General features: G+C 33.5%; 1 protein-coding gene across 3 annotated transcripts in view; it reads right to left on the bottom strand.

Annotated features, from left to right (window-relative positions):
- Window positions 1-25,424, bottom strand: part of Mnat1 (MNAT1 component of CDK activating kinase) — a 226,978-nt gene extending 201,554 nt beyond the window's left edge. For 2 of the 3 annotated variants that reach the window (XM_015489875.2, XM_048798458.1), the window contains exon 1: window positions 25,194-25,423. In XM_015489875.2, the coding sequence (XP_015345361.2) occupies window positions 25,194-25,282 (89 nt within the window). In that variant the 5' untranslated portion in view covers window positions 25,283-25,423. Of the gene's footprint in view, window positions 1-25,193 lie in introns of all 3 variants that reach the window. The other variant, XM_048798457.1, reaches the window with a different exon arrangement.
- Between the last annotated feature and the right edge of the window lie 495 nt (window positions 25,425-25,919).

Here is a 25,919-nt window from a genome sequence, read left to right as displayed (position 1 = left end):
GTAAATAATTGTTAAAGATAAGCACATGTGACTATATGTAAGACCTTAAGCAAAGCTAGTTTACATAAAGCAAAACGTTTATTAAATGACTATACCTAAAGCAGCTCTTTATTTTGAAAATAAGCAATTCAGTCACTTTTTCCATAACTGTGAATCTAAAATGTATATTAAAATGGTATACCCTACCAGGTGGATTAGTAAGGATTTATGCTTATTCTAACAATGCTTCCTGGTCATTGTAGTTCTAAATTACAAATAATGATAGGTTTGGAGAGAGAATTCTGCTCAATTACTACTCAAGATAGAATTTCTGAGTTTTCACTGATTGATCACTTACAATAGATATGAAAACATATGATACACACAACACATTCATAAACTGGAATTCAGCCAAGTCAAAGTCAGATAGCATTAAGGTCTCTAACCTTATTCAATCACTGCAAAGACCAGAATACAAAATGCTTTACTGTCATAGACAACTAAGACAAATCACTTAACCACTTTGTACCATAGTTTATTCATCTGTAAAATAAGAATATAAACGAGATGAGATTAAGATCCTATGATGTCAACAGCATTAACATGTGTACACATGCTGTAAAATAAAAATCATTCCTATTTTAATTATTTACTTTAAATGATATCCATTGTAGCTACTGCATTCAATAAAAAGTAAAGTATTAATGAGCAATGCAGCAATGGCCATTTCATCCACAAATTAACAATTAAAGATGAGTGAAAGTTCAGTGCAGTTGCGCATGCCTGTAATCCCAGGTGCTTAGGAGGCTGAGCAGGAGGATCAAAAATTCAAAATCAGCCTCAGGAATTTAGGGAGGCCCTAAGCAATTTAGCCAGACCCTATCTCAAAATAAAAAAGAGCTGGAGATGTGGCAAACCGTTAAGCACCTCTGAGTTCAATCCCTGGTACCAAAAAAAAAAAAAAAAGATGAGTGACAAACAAAGATTAGTGGGCCCAATTGAACCTCAGTAAATTTCCATTAGCTCCAATGAAAACTATGCAAATTAACTCCTAAGAATTTTTTTAAGTTCACTAATTTAGTTTATGTGAACTAGAGGCCAATTTGAATTTGCAAAGTTTCAATGCTGTAACATCTGTTAAAAAAAAATCTATTCTTTCATCCTTTAAAATAAAGAAATAGAACTAGATGATTTATAAAGTTCCTTTCAACTGTAAACATGGTGCCAGTGTGGTGCTGCACACCTCTAATCCCAGCAACTCAGGAGACTGAGACAAGAGGATCATTAATTCGAGGTCAGCCTCAGAAACTTAAACCCTCAGCAACTTAGCAAGACCCTGTCTCAAAATTTAAAAATTAAAAAGGACTGGGGGAGTATCTCAGTGGTAATAAGTTATCTCTATATAGCAACTAATAAACTAAACAGCAAATTGGTATAGAAGATACATATTGAGTTCTCTTTTTCTTTTTTACTTGTATAGATTTACAAAGCTGAGTAAAAATTTCTGACCAAGTGGTAGTCACAATTTATTTTTTGGTGAAGCACACAGAAAACTTACAGAAAAACTCTCTTACCACACACTGTCTTAAAATACTTCCCACCATTCATTCACTCTCTCTTGATAATTCCTTTGAAACTCTTCACAATCCATTATTCAGTACCTTTTAAAAGAAACACACACACACACACACACACACACACACACGCACACACACACTAAAAATCTTCTCATGAAAGGTGCTGGGGCTGCAGCTCAGTGGTAGAGCGCCTGCCTTGCACATATGAGGCACTGGGTTGGATCCTCAGCACCACATAAAATAAATAAAGATATTGTCTCCATTCACAACTAAAAAATAAAATAAAATAAGAAATCTTCTCATGAAAATGGGACTTGCTCCAGGAGTATAGTAATCACATCAAAAAATTCTATAGGAGCTGGGCAAAGTGGTGCATACCTGTAATTCCAGCAAATTCAAGATTAACCTCAGCAACTCAGCAAGACTCTCTCTCAAAATAAAAAGTAAAAAGAGCTGGGGATGTAGGTCATTGGTAGAGTGCCCCTGGGTTCAATTCCCCAGTTTAATTTAAAAAATAAATAAATAAAATAAAAACTATAGCATTTTTTCCTAAGAATTAAGCATAAAATTTCTAAACAAAATTTGGTCTCCCAATTGTTAATTCATTGACACAAACTGAAGCAACAATTTGCTTTGTGATAAGAAAATAGATTTCTCATATAACAGAAAAAAAGAAGACATAAAGAAAAATATAATCAATAAAATACAGGGGAAAAGATTATATAAATATGTTTTTCTAAAATTACTAAAATTCATAAAGCACCAGGATTAGTTTTGGGGGTTTTGTTTATTTGTTTTTCTGCAGTTTGGGGGATTGAACCCAGGGGTTTGCACATGCTAGTCAAGAGCTATTCCAGAACCACCAGAACTGGAATTCATGAGTTCACAGATCTAGTTTGATTCCACAGCTAGTCAGGATATTATTTTATGCATGCTAAAAATTGCTAACCCACACAAAAATAAGTTAAATAGTACATTTAAACAAAACAATTATTTACAAAACAAGATATAAGAAAGAGAAACTGCCCATAAAACCTTTAATTATGAGTGATATTCAATAACCAAAGAAACCTAATACTGAGGGCAAAAGATAAGATCATTCTGTAACTATGAATATGCTTGGCACTAGTAGTTCACAAAATTTGTTGAATGAAAAAATAATGAAGGTCACAAATGGAAAATACAACATTAAAAAGAAACATACCCAAAAAAGGAAATACAACCTACACAAAGTTTCATTAAAATACTTGAAAATACCTATGAAAACTTAATAAATATTGATATGAAATAATTTCTTTAGTACTATGATAATTTAAGCTCAGCTCCTTAGTGCTAACAATTGCTAAAAATAAACAATTTATAAACATGAAAAATTGATAATCTGAAATTTTAAGGCAGCTGGTACTTTCTTTTCATCAATTATTAAGGACTTTTAGGTGGATTATATTTCACTTAGAACTCTGTTCAAAGAGTTTTTACTTTTTACTTTTTTTCTTTTGGGGTGCTAGGGATTGAACCCAGGGCCTCACACATGCTAGGTAAGTGCTTCACCGCTGAGTTATAGCCGGAACTCCAAAGAGTTCTTTCTTTTAGTTAAAACCCAAAGATATATATTTGGTATTGTGATTTAAGGACCAATTAATTGTCAAATGATTAGTGACCCCAGATGACTGAGTTTGACTATTCCTAAAATCTGGTATATGGAAAACCTTCTGTAATGGAATCCTTTCCACTCTTGCTTAACCTCATTTGCTTCATGTTTTAAATTAAATAAATACATCATGACACAATCCATACCCCTAAATGAAGAAGAAAACTATTTACACATTATATAGATTTTCTAAAGAAGTTATAATTCATAAGAATCTAACAAGAAAAAAGAACAATGGGCTAAAAGAGTTGAGAAAAATTCATTTTCTTGCAGCCAAAATGTAAGTATGTCCAGTTATTTACTCTGTGCTACTTAGGAGAATGTGCATCTACTGAATGAGAACACCCAGACTATCATCAGGAAAATCAATAAGAACCTGGTAAGAACACAAAAGAATGACTCACCTGTGTGGAATCCATTATCCTTTGAGAAAAGAAAGCCCAAGTCTGATACCAGAGGGCACAATGTACTTTCTACCAGACAAGAGAATGATTTTTTCCCTATCCTGTTTTCCAGCTGCCTAAAGAATAGATCTCATACTAACTGTAATGTGATACTTTTAGAGAAATAATAGGTGGATAAAGTACTTACAAACAATAGCTATTTTATACAATTGTATTTCTAAATGTTGTTTCAGATTTATATTACTCAAAATATGAAATAATTTTAATCTAAAACTTGAACCTATGTTTTTGATTCAGACTGGAGACTTGCTGTTAAACACAAATATAAAAGACAATAAAGTATACCTGCGATTCCAGTGAGTTAAAATAAATAGAAGGCTGGGACTGTAGCTCAGTGATAGAGCGCTCACCTGCCATGCGTGAGGCACTGGGTTCGATCCTCAACACCACATGAAAATAAAATAAAGGTATTGTATCCACCTACAACTAAATATATTTTTTAAAAAAATTAACAGAGCCTTTGTGAAATCCTGTGTTGCAAAGAGCTGAGGGAGAATAAGCACTTTCATACACTGATGCACTCTTTAATAAATGAAGGAAACACTATCAAAATTTTATATTTCTAAATTTCTATCAATGAAAGAAGCATCCATACAAAGTAGTAAATGTAAGTAGTAAATGCTGATATTCAAGTTATACCATTAAGTGAAACTATACTATGATTCCATTTGCACAAATTTCAAATTAATGACCACCATTTCATTAACACATAAATTTGTATTATATACTTGAAATACTTATGTTATTTATTGCACAAAAACAGTATACAACTTTAGTCTTTTACATTTTTCTCTCGTTTTTCTATCCAAAATGGCTTCAATTTTTTATTAAATAAAATCTAATTAGAAAATTTACATCTAAATGATATTATCCTAGTAGAAACTGCTTCTATGAGTAAAAAAAACATTCCTTTTTTAATCATATTATGACTACAAATATCTGAGCTACTGATTGATTTGATTATCTAACAATCTATTAGAGAATTTATCAAGCATAAAAGTTTGTTTAAAATTCTTATTTATTTAATTTGTATCTGATTAACAAATGCAAAGGTTAAACAATAAATAGTATGGCATGGCAACAATTATTTTTCTGTTTTTGTTGTTGTTGTTGTAGATGGACTCAATATCTTTATCTTATTTATTTTTATGTGGTACTGAGGATTGAACCCAGTGCTTCATTCATTCTAGGCAAGCACTCCACCACTGAGCTACAACCCCAGCCCCAACGAATTGTTTTTTTTTTTTAAACAAGGTAAAAAGAATAGGAAAAATCTTTTGAGATGGTGTTGGTATACCTTCTTTTCAAAACATTAAGAATTGGCAGGAGCCAGGTGCAGTGGCGCATGTTCTCTTCATATTAAACGTTACCAAGAAAACTATGAAAAACAAATAAGTGGATTCTGCCCTAGTTTAATGAATGATGATAATAAGCAGTCACCCCCAAACAATCTCTCAGAAAATCTAGTTTCAGACATAGTGGAAAATCACTGTACTACAAGATAATGTGGGGCCTATGAGTCAGGAATTAAATACAGCCACAAGAAAACATGGTGTATCTTTCTAGCATCAATTTTCTACAGAGTTTGGGGGAGGAGGTATAGAATTTGGAAGGCAAATAGTTTTTAATATTAACATGGAAAATATTATATTTTTAAGGTCAAAGAAAGTTTCAATCAGACTTTTAAAGTGACACTTCTAGTTGCACCTCCAGACAAGCTAGGTGTACAAATATGTAACTATTAAGATTATTTAAATTTTTTTTTGAGAAGCATGAAAGAGAGAGTACAAGAAATCACTAAAGAAATTTAAGCAGAAGTGTTACTGTTAGATTTTAGGTAGCTTTTCAAAACAAATTTTTTGGTTTCTTGTGTTTTCTTAACTTAGGTTTGGAGGTAGAAAAGTACCATGGTGAGCAATGTTCAGATTAAAATTGAAGCAGAATGTCCTCAGCTAGGAGACAATTGAAATAGAGGAAGACAGAAAATGACACAGAGGGAATGAGATAATATCTGTGATTTGAAAGTTATTTAGGAGATAGTATATACAGAACTTGGTGATGCTTAGATATACGCCAAGTACATATAGTATGACTCAAATTTCTGACTTGGCTATATGATTAATTTGTTGGTGCCATCACCTTTTACCACAGATGGCTCCAGTAACACTCATCATAACTTACATTGTAACATTTTGTCTATTTTAATATCTATGAAACCTCAAAGCAAAAATTACTTCTTATTCAACTTTATATTATAAACTCCAAGCACACAAGAATGTTAAAAGAAAGTTTGAAATAAGCAAAGACAAGAATCAGTACACTCTCCAGGGGCAGAAAAAAAAATACTGGGAAGTCAGGGAATACATGAACAGCTTTCCCTAATTCATTTTCTCTGTTCCTGCCTTTTTAAAATCTACATATTTTGGGGTTGAGAACAGAAAGAGAACCTCTGTGGCTCAGCAGCAGCATTTCCCAGACAGACACCACTGGGATAAAAATTTAGAAAGTACAGGGTTGGTGAAGTAGCTCAATGGTAGGTAGAACACTTGCGTGGAAACATGAGGTCTCATGTTCTAGCTCCATTACCAGGAAAAGAAATTTTTTTTTGAAAATATAATTGATCCTTATCAACAGATTTCACATCCACAGATTCCATTAACTTGTGATAAAAATATATTTTTTAAAAAATCACATCTATACTGCATGTATAGGACTTTTTCGTTCTCATTCTACCCTAACAACTACTTGTATAGCATTTACATTAAATTAGGTATGATAAGTAATCTAAAGATTATTTATATGAGAGGGTCACCAAACAACTACTATGCCATTTTATATAGGGAATTTGAGCATCCATCAGTTTTTGGTATCCTAGAGATTCTAAAACTAATTCCCACAGATACCAAAGAACTATACTAACTAAAACCAAATTACATTTTGTCTCCTATATTTTTCTGATATAATCTAAGAGTAACTTGGGTGATATTCTAGTAAAACAAATCTTGCCATAAAACCACAAATTCATTGCTACCGTTGGGCTCAAACATTTAGGAACAATTCTGTTCAATAATATTTTCAAAAGAGAATGTAGTATAATTTTACCAGACAATGCATTTCAATGTCATATCTTAACTGACAACCAGAAAATAACATTCTGCCTCTGTGTTTGTGTATACATATGTTCAAAAAAAATGTGCTAAGACATTATAATATCTGGAATTACATTAATTGTCATAATGGCTTGAATACAATTTATAAATTGATATAACCTGAAATAATCACCTAAAACTGAGCAAAGAGCTAAATGAGAATAAGAAAATAACAGATAAGTATGTATTTATATCTCTTATTCACCAATCCCTTCATATACAAAAGAAACTAATTATTACATGATTAATTTCAAACAGGAAATTTCTAGCTTCTTGGACTCTGTTATGCATGTCAACAATTTCTTCAATAGCAGAAAGCTGCATATGATTTCTTAAGACTGACAAGAAAAATAGCCTGATCACTTAGTGAAATCTGGGAGCCAGTCAATTGTGAACTCAAAACTGATGACAGCTCAAAATCAAATTCTGATCCAGATCAACTAGTGATATTAATGCTTTAAACAAGCCATAAAGAACTTGAAGAGATACACCAGGCTACAGAAACTACAAGCAAACTTTCTATTACCATTACCTCCAAACAGAAGTACAACTATTTCTGACCTTTGCAAGGGAAGTCATACATTTTAAGAGGAAATTAATTAATTAATTATATGGCTCTATTCTGTAAGACAGAGTTAAATCTCCAAGACTACAGCTTTAGGCCACAGTGTATAACCAGAATGAGATATGAATGATATCTCAATCAATCAAGATATCATTTTCCTAGTAACACTAAACTTTATATTTTATTTTCATTTTAATTGATTTCCAATTGACCAAAATACCTCCCACTGACATCAAGATTTTTTCATTATCTAACTTATCTGTTAAACCATGAGCAATCTATAAGATACTATGAAATATAAGAACATATTATTTAAAGTAACCCCTAGGTAATCAATTTTAAACATTGTCTCTTTAGTAATGGGAGAAAAATCACTTCTTAACTTATGTGGTATGTAAGTTCAGAATTTCATGAAATAAGGTATGTTCCAACAGAAATGAGACATTATCTAACATTATCGAATAGTAATTTTCCCTGACAACTTCCAAAATGCAGAAGTTCTACTTCGAATGTTTTAGATGTAACTCTTTTAAAACAAATGTCTTCAACAAACTGTATGCTGCTTGTGTCAGGCTAAACAGAATCAAAACATTTCTCAATGATATATTTCTCATAAACAGTGTAAGTCAACAAAACTGAGGCCTTCATATGTCATAGTGCATGAATTGTCTATCAAATCATCTCAATATCATAAAGAAATAAAAAGTTACCATGTGTGATGGTACCTGCCTGCTCTCCCAGCTGGTTGGGACACTAAGTCAAGAGGATCACAAGTTCAAGGCCAGCCTGAACAACTTAGCAAGACCCTGTCTCAAAATAAAATTTTACAAAAGAGCTAAGGATATAAGATCATTAACAGAATACTTGCTATCATGTGTGAGGCCCTGGGTTCAAACCCCAATACCAAAATAGTTTTTTAATAAATAAATTAAAAATATATTTTTAAGAAAAAAGAGGAGGGGTTGGGGATATAGCTCAGATGGTAGAGTCCTTGCCTTGCATGCACAACACCCTGGGTTCAATCCCCAACATCACAAAAAAAAAAAGAGGCAAATATATGTGTCACAAGCATTATTACACAATGGCATCACTGATACACATAGTTACTTAACACAAATTTGTTTATGTGTTCAGAAAAATTTAGAAAACAGCCCCCATTTCAGCAGCCTCTCCTCCTGATAACTCTATCTGCATTCCGAGTTAGCATAAAATGAGAGATATCATTCTGCAGTCCCCTCTGTTGAACTGTTTCAGTTCCCCCCACCCAGGATGAGCATTTTATTAGACTATACATATGACAAGTGTTAAAAGTAAGTCTTTTCAATGCAATGTCAAAACAAGAGCCAATTATTTCACCTGGTGTTCATCTGAAGAAATACTGATTTGTTCCTATGCTAAAGGGAAACTGACTGTGCTAGGTTTAATGAAAAATCATTCATCCACATGGACAATTTCTGGTCTTATCGTAAAGACAAACTTTTAAAGATAAAAATTTTAAAGTAGCTTATATAATTATGATCTATGACGTAAAAGTAAACAAAATTGGAATTAATGGAAAGACAAAAGTTTAAAACCAAACAATAGAACTAATTTTTAAAATTTTTTCAATGGGAATTTTAGAACTCAAAAATGTAGTTGTAGAAATAAAAATGCACTGGATTGATTCAAAAGTAGAATGAAAATGAAGAAAAGATTTACAGAACTCAATCTAAATAACAGAAAGAAAAAAGGATTTATTAAAAAAAAAAAAAAAAAACTAAGGGGCTGTAGCTGTAGCTCAGTGCTAAAGCGCTTGCCTCGCATGGGTTCGATTCTCAGCACCAAATGAAAATAAATAATGAAACTGTGTGTTCATCTATCATAACTAAATAAATATTTGGTCTGGGGTTGTGACTCAGTGGTAGAGAGCTACATGAGGCACTGGGTTCGATAATCGATCCTCAGCACCACATATAAATAAAAAATAAAGATATTGTGCCCAAAAAACTAACAAAATCTCTTTAAAAATATCAAAAGACCAAACATATGGTTAGAAAGAAAGAGAGAGAGAGAGAGAAGGAATCCTCGAAGAAAAAGCAGAAAAAAGTTTTTCAATACATGATTATCAAAATATTATCAAACTAGATAAAAGACAAAAAATTTAGAGATTAAAGAATATCAGTGAACCACAAACAGTGTAAACCAAGAAAACCATGCCACAACATCTCACTGTCAAACAACTGAAAACAAAAGATGTAGGGGGAAAAAAATCTTGAAAGCATCTAGATAAAAACAATACAAATTCATACAGGGAATGATAATACAAATTTCTAGTGATTTCTCATCAGAAACTACACAAGAAAGAAAATATAAAATCTTCAAAGTGCCAGAAGTAAAGAACTGTCAATATAAAATTGTATATGCAGCAAATCTATCCCTCATGAACAAAAGTGAAATAAATTCTCAGATGAAAGAAAACTAAGAAAATTAACTACCAGCAAGTCTGCTCTAGCATAAATGCTAAAGGAAACTTGTTGGGCTGATGCAAAATAATACTAGAGGAACATCAGGATCCACATAAAAAAATAAAGAGCAAGGGGAATGGTATGTAAATATAAAATATAAAAACATATAATCTGGGAAATTAAATGAATGAAAAAAAATGTACCATGAAAATAGTAAGTTACTTTCTTAAGAAGTACTGCCTTAGCTGAAATGTCTATTTCAGTATGAAGAAAATAAACTTCAACACAGAAGGTATTACCAGATAACAAGGATGTTTAATAACAATGAAAGGAAAGATTTGATGGCACATACCTGTAATGCCAGCTATTCAGACTGGGATTACTCACTGTCTGACAATAATAATTCATACAAGTAAATTTGAAAACTGATCCTTCCTGAATATAACTTGGAGATAACTGAGCACCAGAAACTTGATTTTAAAAAAATTAAAATGTATGTCAAAAAAAACGCAACCTAAAGCTGGATGCAGTTATACACACTTGTAATGCCGCAATTTGGAGTCTGAGGCAGAAAGATCACAAAGTCTAGGTAGGTCTCAGCAATTTAGCAAGACCCTGTCTCAAAATAAAAATAAATAAATAATAAGGAGTGGGGAGTGTAGCTCAGTGGTCAAGCTCCCCTGGATTCAATTTCCAATTCTGGTGGGGGGATGGGAAGGGTCTGAAAAGCCTACAACATGCTACCATCATAGTGTTGAAAGACTGAATTTCAAAGAACAAAGAAAGAGATTCTAGAACTATGTTAAGACTAAATAAACTGGGCACCGTGGGGTATACCTGTAATCCCATGACTTGGGAGACTGAGGCAGAAGGATCACAAGTTTGAAACCAACCTTAGCAACTTAGTAAAGACTGTCTCAAAATTAAAAAATAAAAGGAGTTGGGGAGGGGAAATCAAATCCAAGTACTGCAAAAAAACAGTGAGACTAAATAAATGAAGATTGGAATCAAAGAAATAAGCCTGTCCTATTTACAGATAATAAAACTGTTTGTAAAAATCCAAGGGGATCCTATAAGTAAACTGTGAGAATAAATGCTAAAATGACAATTTTCGCCAGGCCTAGTGGTGCACCCCTGTAATCCCAACAACTGAGGAGGCTGAGGCAGGAGGATCGCAAGTTCAAAGCCAGCCTCAGCAACTTAGCAAGGCCCTAAGCAACTTAGTGAGACCCTGTCTCAAAATAAAACATAAAAAGGGCTGGAGATATACACTGATGAAGTCCCTCTGGGTTCAATCCTTGGTATTTAAAAAAAAAAAAAATGGCCTTTTCCCCCAAATTCAGTGCAATCCCAACCAATATTCCAGCAGGCTTTTTTCTAAAGTTGACAAACTGATTCTAATTTTTACATGAAAATTCAAAGGACCTAGAATAATCAAAGGAATTTATAATATAAAAACAAGATTTAAAGACATACACTATCTGATTTCAAAATTTACTAGAAAATTGCAGCAGTCAAAACAATCTGGTTGTAACAGCAAAGATACATATAAATCAATGCAACAGAACAGTGGATTCCAACTTATTGGATCCACACATATTTGGTCAACTGATTTTTAACAAAAATGCTAAAGCAATTCAATAGAAAATTGACAGTTATTTCAATAAATGGTGCTAAGTCAACTAGATTTCCCTGTTGATCTAAAAAAATACAAAAAACGCATCCTCATAGAAATAGAAAAAGCAGTCATGAAACTCATCTGGAAAAATAAGAGACCCAGAATAGCTAAAGCAATCCTTAACAAAAAGAATAAAGCAGGCAGCATCACTATACTGACCTTAAACTAAACTACAGAGAAATAGTAACAAAAACAGCATGATACTGGCACCAAAATAGACTTGTAGACCAATGGTACAGAAAGAATAGAGGACACAGAGACTAACCCACATAATTACAGTTATCTTATATTAGACAAAAGTGCCAAAAACATACACTGGAGAAAAGATAGCCTCTTCAACAAATGGTGCTGTGAAAACTGGAAATCCATATACAACAAAATGAAATTAAATCCCTATCTCTCACCATGCACAAACTCAACTAAAAGTGGATCAAGGACCTAGGAATTAAACCAGAGACACTATCTATTAGAAGAAAAAGTAGGCCCTAATCTCTCCATCATGTCAGACTAGGCCCCAACTTCCTTAATAAGACTCCTATAACACAAGAATTAAAATCAAGAATCAATAAATGGGGACTGGGGAAATAGCTCAGTTGGTAGAGTGTTTGCCTAGCATGTACACAGTCCGTACACAGTCCTGGGTTCAATCCCCAGCACCACCACCAAAAAAAAAAAAAAAAAAAAATCAATAAATGGGATCAATTCAAAAGCTTCTTCTCAGCAAAAGAAACAATCAGTGAGGTAAACAGAGAGCCTACATCTTTACCACTAGCACATCAGACAGAGCACTAATCTCTAGGGTATATAAAGAATTTAAAAAGCTAAACACCAAAAAAACAAATAGCCCAATCAATAAATAGGCCAGGGAACTGAACAGATACCTCTCAGAAGACGATATACAATCAATCAACAAATATAAGAAAAAATATTCAACATCTCTAGCAATTAGAGAAATGTAAATCAAAACTACTCTAAGATTTCATTTCCAGTCAGAATGGCAGCTCTTAAGAATACAAACAATAAGTGTTGGCGAGGACATGGGAAAAAAGGCTCATACACTCATACATTGCTGGGGGGACTGCAAATTAGTGCAGCCAATATGGAAAGCAGTATAGAGATTTCTTGGAAAGCTAGGAATGGAACCACCATGTGATCCAGCTATCCCATGCCTCAGTCTATACCCAAAGCACTTAAAAACAGCATACTACAGGGAAACAGCCACATCAATGTTTATAGCAGCACAATTCACAATGGCTAAATTACTGAACCAACCTCGATGTCCCTTAGTAGATGAATGGATAAAAAAAATGTGGTATATATATACAATGGAATATTACTCAGCAATAAAAGAGAATAAAATCATGGCATTTGCAGATAAACGGATGGAGTTTAAGAATATAATGCTAAGTGAAGTTAGCCAATCCCAAAAAAACCAAATGCCAAATGTTTTCTCTGATATAAGGAGGCTGATTGATAGTGGGGTTGGGAGGAGGAGCATAGGAGGATTAGGTGAACACTAGATAGGGCAAAGGGGTGGGAGGGGAAAGGTGGGGGCATGAGCGTAAAAAAGAAGGTGGAATGAGATGAATATCATTACCCTAAATACATGTATGAAGGCACAAATGGTGTGAATATACTTTATTTACAACAGAGATATGAAAAATTGTGCTCTATGTGTAATATGAATTGTAATGCAATCTGCTGTTATTTATAACAAATTAGAATTTTAAAAATCAACTATTACTTCATACCATATGTAAAAATTTAAAATGGATTTCAGACCTAAATAAAAAGTCTAAACCTGTAAAATTTTTCAAATTAAAGATATGCCTACCATACAACCTAGCCATTCCACTCCTAGGTATTTACCCAAGAGAAATAAAAACATACATCCACACAAAGTTCATAGCAGCTCTTTTAAAATAGACAACAGGGGCTGGGGTTGTGACTCAGTGGTAGAGCGCTTGCCTAGCATGTAGGGGACTGGGTTCGATCCTCAGCACCACATAAAAATAAAATATTGTATCCACCTAAAACTAAAAAATAAATTTAAAAAATATTTTTTAAAAAAAATTAAATATACAACAATCAGAAACAAGTCAAATGTCCATTAACTGATAAATGGAAAAACTATGACTTATGTATATAATGTGATATATAATAGAATACTACTCAGCAATTAACAGATCAACTGTTGAAACATGGACGAATTGCAAAATAATTCAGCTAAGTGAAAAAAAAGAGTACAAACTATATGACTCCTGTAAAATTATAACAAAAGCAAACTAATCTATAATAAAAGAAAACAAATCAGATGTTGCCTGGGGATGGTGGTGGAGGAAAGAATGAATTACAAAAGGGTACAAGGTGATTTTATCCATTGACAGAAGTATTTATCTAATTGTGGTGATAGATTATACACCCTAGTCTAAGTTTGCTGACTTTATTATACCTGGATAAAACTGGGAGTGGGAGGAGGAAATAATTTATCAACCAAAATTACAAATGCACACCTCACTTTTTGTAAATTATCCTACTGAGTGTTGGGTATTTAGCTCATCTGGTCAAGTGCCTGCCTAGTGAGCATGAGGCCCTGGGTTTGATTCCCAACACCAGAAAAAAAAAAAAAGAAAGAAGTTTGTACTATATATATATATATATACTCACAAGCACATGGATGTTCATGAAAAATTATAGTATTAAACATCCTGGAAGCAACCAAAGCTTCCATTAATATATAACTGATTTTAAGTAGGTTACTTTGGTGCAGAACTATATCTCAGCCACTAAGGAGGTCATAGGAGGATTCCAAGTTCAAGGCCAGCCTCAGCAACATAAAAAGACCCTGTCTCAAAATAAAAAAAGGGGTGCAGATGTAGCTACCTAATTCAGTGGTACAGTAACCCTCAATTCAATTCCCAGTGATGGGGTGGGGGGGTGTGAAGGTGACAGCACAAGATTTAATGCAATGTTTTTCTTAATTCCAAAATTGATCCTAGCCACTATACCAAAATATCTCACTCTGTAAGCATTATCTAGGAACTAAAAACCCATAAGTAAACACGGCAATTTGGATAAAAACAGTGTTAGTACACAGAATACGATTAAGAAGCACAGGTTCAATTTGGGGTTCTCTTTTGGTATGAAAACAAAATGTTGAGGTCTACAGAAGTAGTACAGCAGGTGCTTTCCATGTTTCTCACCCAGTGTTCAATCCCCAGAACACTCCTCCAAAAAAAAAAAAAAAAACAAGTTGGTATTTACATATGTATAGAGCTCTCTTCTGTGAAGTATTTTATTCATCAATACACTTTAGCCATATGTTTTCAATAATTTCTACTTTGTTGTATACTAACTTCTGCATATAATACTTAAATTTTAGTTTCTAATTCCAAATAATACAAATTGGAAACACATAAACAGGAAACACAAATAATATATTTTTCAAGGAGAAATTACAAACACTAAACTTAAGCTGTTAAGTAATTTACTGACACCATTCCTACCATGAAGTGCATGATTTTGCATTTAGTTGCAGCACATTACATAGATCGTTTTTTTGCAATTAACCTCTAAAAAGAATTAAATATTAATGGGTGTGCCAGATACAATTATGAGAAATAAGACATTAATAATCTGAATAATGCAGAAAGAAACATCTATTGCAACACTATATCTTAGAAATATATTTAATTTGCCTCAAGAGCAAGAATGTATTGTCTAGGGGCTGGGGATATAGCTCAGTTGGTAGAGTGCCTGCCTTGCATGCACAAGGTCTTGGATTCAATCCCCAGGATCACAAAAAAATATATATATATACGTATTGTCTAAATTTTTGCTTATCAATATCAACTTTAAAAAACTCCCTTTGCTATCAATTGATTTGGTATAAAGAAAATATAGACAAAGAACATATATCTGATAACATTTTCTTGATAATTTTAAGATATCAATTAGAAATTTTCAATAGTAATTAGCACTTTTAGAAAATCAAGTAACAGGGGCTGGGACTGTGGCTCAGCAGCAAAGTGCTTGCCTAGTACGTGTGAGACCCTGGGTTCGATCCTCAGCACCACATAAAAATAAAATAAAGATATTGTGTCCAACTACAACTAAAAAATAAATTAAAAAAAAAAAGAAAAGAAAATTAAGTAACATTTAACTCAGCAAATTCCTATTCCATAAAATAAAACTATACTTTATATAATTTATTTCTACTTACATGCATTATTTTTGTCAAAATGTTTTTTAAAAATTTTTTTTAACATTATCTTATGGTATCTTTAAAGTAAAATTATTTTAAAATAAAATTAGACTGGGGATGTAGTAGGCACAAGGACCTGGTTTCAGGCTCCAACACAAAAAAAAATAAAAGAGAATGAATAAAACTAAAATTAAAACACAAATATTCAAAATTATATTCCTAATGCCAAATATGTAGAAAAAGACTCCTAAGTAGTTCTCATGTGTTTTTCAATAGATCTCAAAAATACGGCATCTTACATGTCACACTTTACCAATCCTACTAATTGGTGAGGCTTTTCCCCTAATAGCTCCTACTTCAAACACTCTACAGTAGCAAGAAATAAGACTGTTATAAAACAACAGATTTTGGTAACATCAGAAACAGAACTAAAATATAATGTTTGTTTAGAAACAAGTTAGTTATAGCTAGAAAGTGAACATTATAGAATTATTTATGAAGAAATTATACTTAACATTGCTGGATTTCAGGACATACATATTTTAGTGGGATGAACTATTTCTAAGTAAATCAAAGTTTGTGCTAGATACAGTTTGCTTCAGTTACCTGAAATTTGTATAGGAGGCTCATTAAATATATATAAAGTGATGCAGAGGCACTGCAACATATTGATGGAGGTCTCATTAATTTTCAATGATAAATCCACTATCATATTTATGTTTTAAAGAAATTTTTTGAGGTATACAATCATTTGTCTTCATTTCAAAATTCTGTTTCACATATTCTAACCTAGTATAAGGAAGCCTAACTCCAAAACACTTCTAATAAAGCCCATTTAATTTGATATTTAGTCTTTCTGTTGAGAATTTGTTTGACATATATATGTGTATAATTTATCTTAATATGTAATGTGAAAAATGAAATATGAAAACTAAAAATACTGTCAATCTCAAAATCATTTTCATAAATAATATATTAGGCTTTCTAACTGACATCTAATTATAACTCAAAACACAAATACTATGACACTGTTTAGATATCAATAATCAAAAATAAAGATGTGGCAAAATATAGCATGGCTGAATCATGATTGAATATTTAAACTTTTGTTGTTTAAGCTAGCATCCTAGAACTAGAATATAAAGAAAAAGTTGTTCTAAGTATATCAAAATGACTTTGACAACATTGCAGTATTTTCATTTTATACATAAAACGGGTTTGAGTTGCAACCTTAATAAAAATTTTATTTAGAAAATGTATGATAATTTAATTGATTTAAATTTAATAATTTAAATTATTATTCATAATTTAACTGAATAATAACTAACCAGGATTTATTCAAAAAGAACAGAGAGGAGCTACACTGAAGTTTTCCCATCTGTTAAAAAAAAGGAAGGCAGGTATGGAATAAAACAAGAGAAATGATTGCTAAGCTCCATCCAATTTTAAATTAACTGAGTCTTCCAACTTCCTATCAATCCTTTTGATAAAATAAATAGTGCTTTGTAACCTGTACTTTTGTATAAGCTTCACAGTCAAATCAAACTTTCCTAAAGGAGCTAATATTTAGAGCTTTCCTCTTCAGTGGCTGATCTGGACAAAACAATTTATGCATTTGAAACCACCCAACATTTTGTTCCCTTGATACCAACCCTGCAAAAATCTTCATCAATAAAGATGTACCCACCAAAATGATTTAATTCCCCAAAGGCCCTTTTCTTACACCAGCAGAATAGCTATGATCAGGCTGCAGGATTTCAGGTTTGTTTCTTGTTTCTTTAACAAATAGTACTTTGTTTAAATAAAGTATTTAATAAACAACATAAAGCCTACTCTCAGTACCATTATTACAAAGAATTTTTTTATAACTCTAAGGTTTCTTTTTCTTTCTTTAAAAACAAAACAAAAAAAAAAAAACAACCACTAATCTCCTTTTAATGACTCAAAAGAGCTAAAACACTATGAAATTAATAGAGGCAGAAACCATGTCCCACGTTCACTGTTGTATCTCTAATATAGTGTTTTCAAAACTCTTCAAGAACAAGATTCACCGAAAAAGGTAGTACAAAATGCAGGTCTTTCCCCAAAAATATTTCTAGTAAAGCTCAGAAATTAGCATTTTTAACAAACACCTCAGATGATTCTTAGCATGAGGCAAGTTTGAGAATAAATGGCTGAAAAATTTATTGAGTGTATGAGAAAGACTGCAAATTTATATTAATCAGTAAACACCAACAACTTATAAAATACTATTGAGCTTACTTTCTTTTTTTTAAATATGTGTAACACATTTGAAACTTGAAAAAAACCATTAAAATCACTAGGTTTAATTTTTACTCAGTTATTTTAATGCTGTACACTATCTCAGGGTTTAATTGTTAAGTAAACAAGAAGTAAATTGCCAAAAAGATTCCTGAAACTCAACCTAAAAAACTGTTCCAATTTTTTTTTGCATTCAGAATAGCGAAAATAAGTCTCTTGTAGTTGATAATAAGTTTATGCTTAAATTTACTTCATTTTTAATTTACTTGAACTACACTTCAACTAATTCTCATGGCAACATGTGGCATATACTAATAACAAAACCCACTGCACAAATGATAAAACCAAATCTCTAAGAGAATGACATTTTTGCTAAATGTACACAACTAATAATAAGCAGCAAACCTAGGATTCAAACTCAGGCAGACTATCATCAAATATTTGATTTATTAGACACAGAATTCTATGCCCACCACAGAACAAATGCAATCAGAAAACCAATTAATTGTTTTTATTTAACAGGAAACTGTTATGGTTTGAATGTGACATGTCCCCCAAAAGCTTCTGTGTGCGACAATGCAAGAAGGTACAGAGGACAAATGATTGGATCATGAGAGCTTTAACCCAATGAGTGAAGGAATCTCCTGATGAAATTAACTGAGTATGGCTGAAGGTGGGTAAGAAATGGCTAGAAAAGGTAGGTTACTAGCAGTGTGCCTTTGCAATATATATTTTGTATCAGGCAAGTGGAGTCTCTCTCTCTCTGCTGCCTGATCATCAATGTAAGCCACTTTCCTCCCTCACACCCTTTCATCATGATGTTCTGTCTCACCTGGGGCTTGAGGAATGGAGCATGCTATCTATGGATTAAGACTTCTGAAACGTGTGCCCCAAAATAAACTTTTGCTCCTCTAAAATAGTTCTTTTCAGGTCTTTTAGTTAACAGCAGTGAAAAAGCTGACTAAAACAGAAACTAATGTGCTATTGTTTTAGGTTCTTAAAGAATGAAATAATTTTCATTTTAACAAATAATCTTTAAGATCTAATAGTTTCATATTACCTGTTTGAATATTAGGACACAAATTTGATAATATAACTTACAAGGAGAGAGATCTTAAAGAATGTCCATGAGGGGCTGGGGATGTGGGTTGGTTGTTAAGCACCCTGGTACAAAAAAAAAATAGAGAAATACAGTAAAGGAGATATATGAGGCTGCTGCTGGCATAACGCAGCACATTGTTTTAAACATTTTTTATAAGTAGAAAGCATATACTCTAAAATAATGATAAATTAGTATAATAAATATATAAACCAATAACATTTGTTTGTTATCACTGTCAAGTACTGTGGGCTACATATAATTATACATGCTAATACTTTATATGACTGGGAGCACAGCAGGTTTATTTACACCAGCATCAACTCAAAACATGAGTTTTTTTGTGTGCTGACATCATAATAACTATGATGTCATTAGGTGACAGGAATTTTTCATTATTATCTTTAGGGATGCAGCACATGACTGTATATAAAATAAATTTTTAAAAAAGAGTTTTCAATATAGACAACAAGTAGAAAAGAGAAGAGTTGAAATAGGGATATATATACATATATATATATATATATATATACACACACACACACACAAAAAAAGGAACACTTTAAACAACATAATTAAGAAATGCTTTATAACCACATTTTTAAAGGACTATAACTAAAAAGTTATACTCAATAAGAAAAGGAATTGAAATCAGTATATATTATCATACTGCATTTTTTTGAGATGGTGGGGGTCTTGTTGATGCTACACAAGTACTTTACCCCCAGACTTCACACTGAATTTTTTTAAATATTTTTTTAGTTGTCAATGGACCTTTATTTTATTTATTGATACGTGGTGTTAAGAATCGAACCCAGTGCCTTACACATGCTAGGAAAGTACTCTGCCACTGAGTCACAACCCCAGCCTCACACTGCATTTTAAAGACTAAAATATGCTAAGAATCACTCTTCATCATATCAAAAAAATAGATACAGTACAGTCATGAACCAATCCAAATAAAGTATTCATATCTATACATATCCTAGAGTTTAATATCCTAGAGTTTTAGTAATGATATATGGTCAAAGGAAAGACTACAGTTACTGACTACAATAAATTTCTCAATAACTATTAAGTTACCCAAATGTATCATGGTACAGTGGCACACACCTATAATCCCAGTAGTTACTAAGGAGGCTGAGGCAAGAGGATAACAAGTTCAGGGCTAGCCTCAGTAACTTAGTAAGATCATGTCTCAAAACAAAAATAAAAAGAGATAGTGATGTAGCTCAGAGATAAAGCACCCCTGATTTCTATCTCCAGTACTGGGGGGAAAAATTACCCAAATGTTTGACGGGGACTGCAAATTTTCTGTTATAAATAGACATTAAACGGACAGCTTACAATTGACTAGTCTATGGCAAAACTAAAAACTAGACTTTCTAACTAGTGCTTCAGTATTCTTTCAACTTCTCAATCTGTCTCTCGACTATTAAAATACATGGAACCCCATGTCTTCTGTGGTAAAAGCAAAACTCACCTCCTTCAGGAGATGTGCTTTGAGATCTTCATCGTAATTACCATTCAGAAGATATGAGCTATTCCACAGATTTTGCTAATCAACTTCAAAATACTCAATTTTTTAAAAATTCTTAGGAAAGTATTAGAGAACGAGCTGACATAGTAAAAAGGTAATCAGAACTACAACAGAAAAAGAGACACAAGCTAAAGAGACACAAACAACTGCCAATTTTGAGCTTAAAAAGAAAAGGGGGGGCTGGGGATGTGGCTCAAGTGGTAGCGTGCTCGCTTGGCATGCGTGGGGCCCGGGTTCGATCCTCAGCACCACATACAAAGATGTTGTGTCTGCCAAATGCTAAAAAATAAATATTATTAAAAAAAAAAAAAAAAAAAGAAAAGGGAACATGTGTACAAAGACTTGAGAAATCTGCAAGACCACAGGAAGAAATAATTACTTAAAAATATAAGGCCAACCTTTTCCTAACAAATATGATTAAGTAACTCATGCAAAACTAATATTCCCACTATAAGCAACCATAAAACAAACATATTATATAAGAAAATTGTTTATACAGGCATTAGACAACAGGCAGTATAAGATATCCAACTCTGAAAGATGGGCAATTCATGGGGCTAAGGGTGCAGATCAGTGGTACAGGACTTGCTTACCATGCTTGAAGCCCTAGATGGATCCCCAACAATGCCAAAAAAGAAAAGAAAAGAAACTTACAATATAAGTCCTACAATGCCTCAGCTTTCTACCTGGGGACAATTTCCATGACCATGACCCAGCAAAAAAAAAAAAAAAAAAAGTTTAAGGACAACTGCTGTGCCTTTCTTAACTAAATGAGCAAAGATTAGAGGTCAGGGTAGTTACTGTGATTGAAATCCACAAGTCAGAGGAGTGATATGTGTGGGGGGTCCAATATAAATTTCTGGCCAAGGATTAGGATGCATTTGAGAAAGTCAAAACCAATCAAGGCTTAAGAGAGTGTCTAAGAGAGAAATCCATACTAGAAGTTAAGGAGTACTGGGTTTACTTCAGAGTTCCTACAGGCCAGAGCAGAAAAACCACATTAACATGCTCAGAGATACCAAAATGAGATACCAAAAATGCCTCAACTAAGGTAAGCTCCATATCCTAGAATAAGACTTACTCTAGACTCACCCTAACAAAGCACAAATTCAAGTCCCAATAAGTTTTGCAAGGAATTAAAGATTATAAGTTTCAGGTTGGAGATACAGCTCAGTGGTGGAATGTTTGCCTAGTATGCATGAGGTCCTTCATTCAATACCTAGCAAAGCATTTAAAAAAAAAAAATCCAGCATCTCTATAATGCATCATCTACAATTAAAAAGTATTAAACAATGGGTTTGGTGGTACATGCCTTGTAATTCCTCCTATAAATTCCAGCAACTTTCAAGGCTGAGTCTGGAGGATTACAAGTTTGAGTACAGCCTCATCAATTTAGTGAGGCTCTAAGCAACTTACCCAGCTCCTGTCTCAAAATAAAAAATAAAAAAGGTTTGGCGATGTAACTCAGTGGTGAAGCATCTCTGGGGATTAGATTTCCAGTACCAGAAAAAATAAAACAAATAGATAAATGTGAACTATAGTAAAGAGATAAGAAAGCAGTCAATGGAAACCAAACACCTTGGATGAGTGCCCTTTCCAAATGTTTCTGCAGGGGTTCTGTTTCCTAATATGCACAAAGGGACTAAATATTAGTTGAAATAATGAATTAATACCAATTAATTACTACCAACAAATAAACTGAATCCTAATCTGATAAACTTCTAAATATAACTAACAATTTGGAGGAAAAAGGAAGACAGAGGAACACATCAAACAATACCAAATAGATGCAATAAGCAAAATTCAGGCTCTTCAAGGATAACTCCAGCACAAACTATTCATACCATCAATGCATAAGAGAGAGGGGGTGGAAAAATAGGAGCACAGAAAAAAGTAAGAAAGAGAATGAATTTAAATAAATATGACAAAATACTAATTTTCACAATGGTAGGTAAATTATTTTGTTTATCACTTTGTGTCTTTTATATATATTTAAAATGAAAAACATATATATTTAGTAAAACCAGATGCATGTACAGTTTCCAGAGAAAAGTTTTACCAAGAATAGCTAGAGCAGAAATAAATTATTAAAGACTGTAGTTTAAAAATTTAATAATCAGCCTTTAGAATTCTATGGAAGGCCTATTTCTTGAAATAGGGGGGCATGCTAAAGAAAAAAAAAACATGCTCTTTTCTGCATCTGATACAAAGTTCATACTTACGTTGAAAAAAGAAAAAAAATAAATCCAATCTTCTATGTGCATATAGTCAATTATGGTGGACTGAACTGATACATAAAAAAATATACTTCTTCAATTGCTAGAAACTAAGGGAGAAAAATATTTGCATAATGTCTTATCTCTTTATTTTCTCTCCTTCCCACTACTGTATTTTTTCCATAAACATTATTTCTAATTAGTCTTTCCAAAATCATACTTTCTATCTCACTTTATCACTTGCTTCCTAAAATGTCTTTACTACTTGAAGACCTGAGCAAAAAAATAATAAGTTAACAAAATCATGCAGAAGCCAGTCTTCAAAATTGACTGACTACCCCAGCCTCATAGTAAATACCTCCAATGTTTCAACAAGGTTAGTTAGTATAACAAAATGCAGCTGAGGAGGATGGACTGTAAAGCAGATGCTTAGCATGCTCAAGGCTCTGGATTCCATCCCTGACATCACACACACACATACACACACACACACACACACACACACACACACAAATCCATTGCAGAAATAATGGTGGTAAATCACTTCTGCCACTAGGTTTTAAAAGGTTCTATGGCTTTCAGTTCTCTTGCCCCACCCCCGCCTTCTCTCTTCCCCTCTCTGCTTCCTTCCCCTTTCCCTACTAAACAAGAATACAACAAAAGCAATTTCTAATTTAAACTATTATTTTATAATTGTCCAATCAAATGCCTTTTCTTAACTGAAATCCCATATATTCCTGATTGGTTAATTTCTGCTTGGCCAGAAAATTACACTCCATAACCATCCAAAAGAACAAACTCCCTTTCCATTAGCACCTGGCACAGGAATATAGAGAAAAACCAAACCAAACTTTTCTAAAAACCTAATAGTCTATCTACAGTGTTTGCCTTACTCCCTTTTTCCACACATTCCACTTGATTACTTTTACTATATTTCTAATCTTAAAAACTATTCTCACAGCTAACAATACTATGTAAAGCAAAGGAAAATAAAGATTAGTTACAAAAGGCAAACAAATTAAAACCCCCACTATAACAAAACTATAGCCATCATACAATTTATGCATACCTAATGACCTTGTCCACCATACTGTAGATCATCCCCACCACCCACAGTGGTGCATACCTGTAATCCCAGCAATTTGGGAGACTGAGGCAGGAAGATTACAAGTTCAAAGTCAGCCTCAGCAACTTAGTGAAGCCCTCAGCAACTCAGTGAAACCTTGTCTCAAAATAAAAAAACAAAAAGGGCTGGGCTGTGGTTCAGTGGTAAAAGGCCTCAAGATTCAATCTCCATTATCAAAAAAAAAGAAACTAGGAATGGACAGAGATGTGGCAGTAGAAAAGCCTGCCTTGCTTGGCAAGGCCTAGGTTTGGCACCCAGCACCAACCAAAAATTTTTTTAAAAAAGAATAAAAAAGAAACCTTTCAGAGAAAATACAGGAATATAATATGTGCTCACCATTATATAGTACATTTAATCCAAAAATGTGTGGGTTTTTTTTAGAACCACTTTTACTGAACCACATTTGACCAAGAAAACCTGACAAGAACCCCTTTGATCAATTCCTACACTTATTCTTCAAAATACACATTCAACCTCCCTCCCTTCACCACCATCACTCCACCGAAATGGACACTCTAGAGTCATACTTAATGGGCTCCAGATCTCACAGGACCCACTTAATAAGGGGTGGTGCTCAAACTTGGTCTTCCTTCCCTGTGAGATGGGAATGATATCAATACCTACTTCATAAGGCTGTTTTGACAATTAAGTGAGATAATTCATGGTAAGAGCTCAGAAAAATGCCTGGCATGTAATTTCCACTCAATAAATGTCAGTCATTATTTTATATACAAAAATAACTGCCTAGAGTCTACATTTTCTTCCTTTTAGTGATTAAAGTCCAACTGAATCCATCAGGACAAGTAAACTTACAAAGTTTTCCAATTTACTCATACAATCTACAGCAGCAATATAATCACTCAGTGATTATAAGCTTTCATAGCATTTTTAGTCTTTTCAATAAAAACATTTCATATGAAATTAAACACTCCAATTCCCCACACTTTTAACCAGGAATGACTAGAGCCCAGCTGAAACACGAAGTTTGGAAATGCAGTCGGGATTTTCACTAACTGGGGGTAGGGAGGATCAGCAGTTCAAAGCAGGCCAGAGCCGCTTAAGGCCAGCGGTTATAGGCCATTTAAAGGAGCAACCACTCTCTTTTCCCATTTTTCTCCTCAGTTATGAAATTAATGACGCCCTTTACTTGCCGGAGCCGGAGCCGAGGCCGAACATCTCCCGGTTACTCTCCTCCCACCCGGTGTCTCTCCCCCAACAATTTACTGCCGCCAGACTCACAGAGTGTGTCCGCACACGTTCACCATCAGCTTCAGAGAGGGGTTCCGGTATTTGGTGGTCTTACACCGAGGGCAGCCCTGATCGTCCATGGTGTCTCCTCTACCTACTGACTCTCCCGACTCTGCTCTGGACACCAACACCTCAAGAACCCCCCAGACCCGTCGCCAAGCGGGTTCCTACCAACAGGCACCTAGCCGGGACCGTCCCTTCGCGAAAGAGCACCGGCTAGGAACTAGGTACTACAACAGAAACGTTCCGGCAGCGAGTTCTCAAATCCTGTTCCTCGGGTTTGGTCTGAACCTTAGATAAGGCAGCTCAATAACCTTGGAATCTACAAGAGGGCTTTTTCAGTTATATGCTATGCTCCTAGTTGCACTTTTCAAGGTATCCACAATTGGGAAGATAAATTCCATATTTTTTTCTGTCTGGAAACAATCAAGATTTATGCCTGTGTACCATTCAATAATTCATAGTAGTATTTTCTTTCGGAAAACTAGATAGCCCGTGCTTTATACTTATCCCTTATACTTGCATAGCCACGTAAGCTCAGAAAATTATATGTGTTTTCGGATATAAAGTTTGGAAAAATTACCTAGACCGATAGTCTTTGCACCAATATTACAAAGTCTCACGAAATGTCATAATATTCCTATAAATATCTGACATCTGTTCCGCAGAGAACTCTCCCTCCAGGCAGTCAAGCATGCTTAACGGTTCACCTGACTC

Source organism: Marmota marmota, unplaced genomic scaffold (assembly GCF_001458135.2).
Source record: "Marmota marmota marmota unplaced genomic scaffold, marMar, whole genome shotgun sequence".
Classification (NCBI taxonomy): domain Eukaryota; kingdom Metazoa; phylum Chordata; class Mammalia; order Rodentia; family Sciuridae; genus Marmota; species Marmota marmota.
The sequence above is the reverse complement of the archived record's forward strand: the minus strand, read 5'-3'. Positions and strand labels throughout refer to the sequence as shown.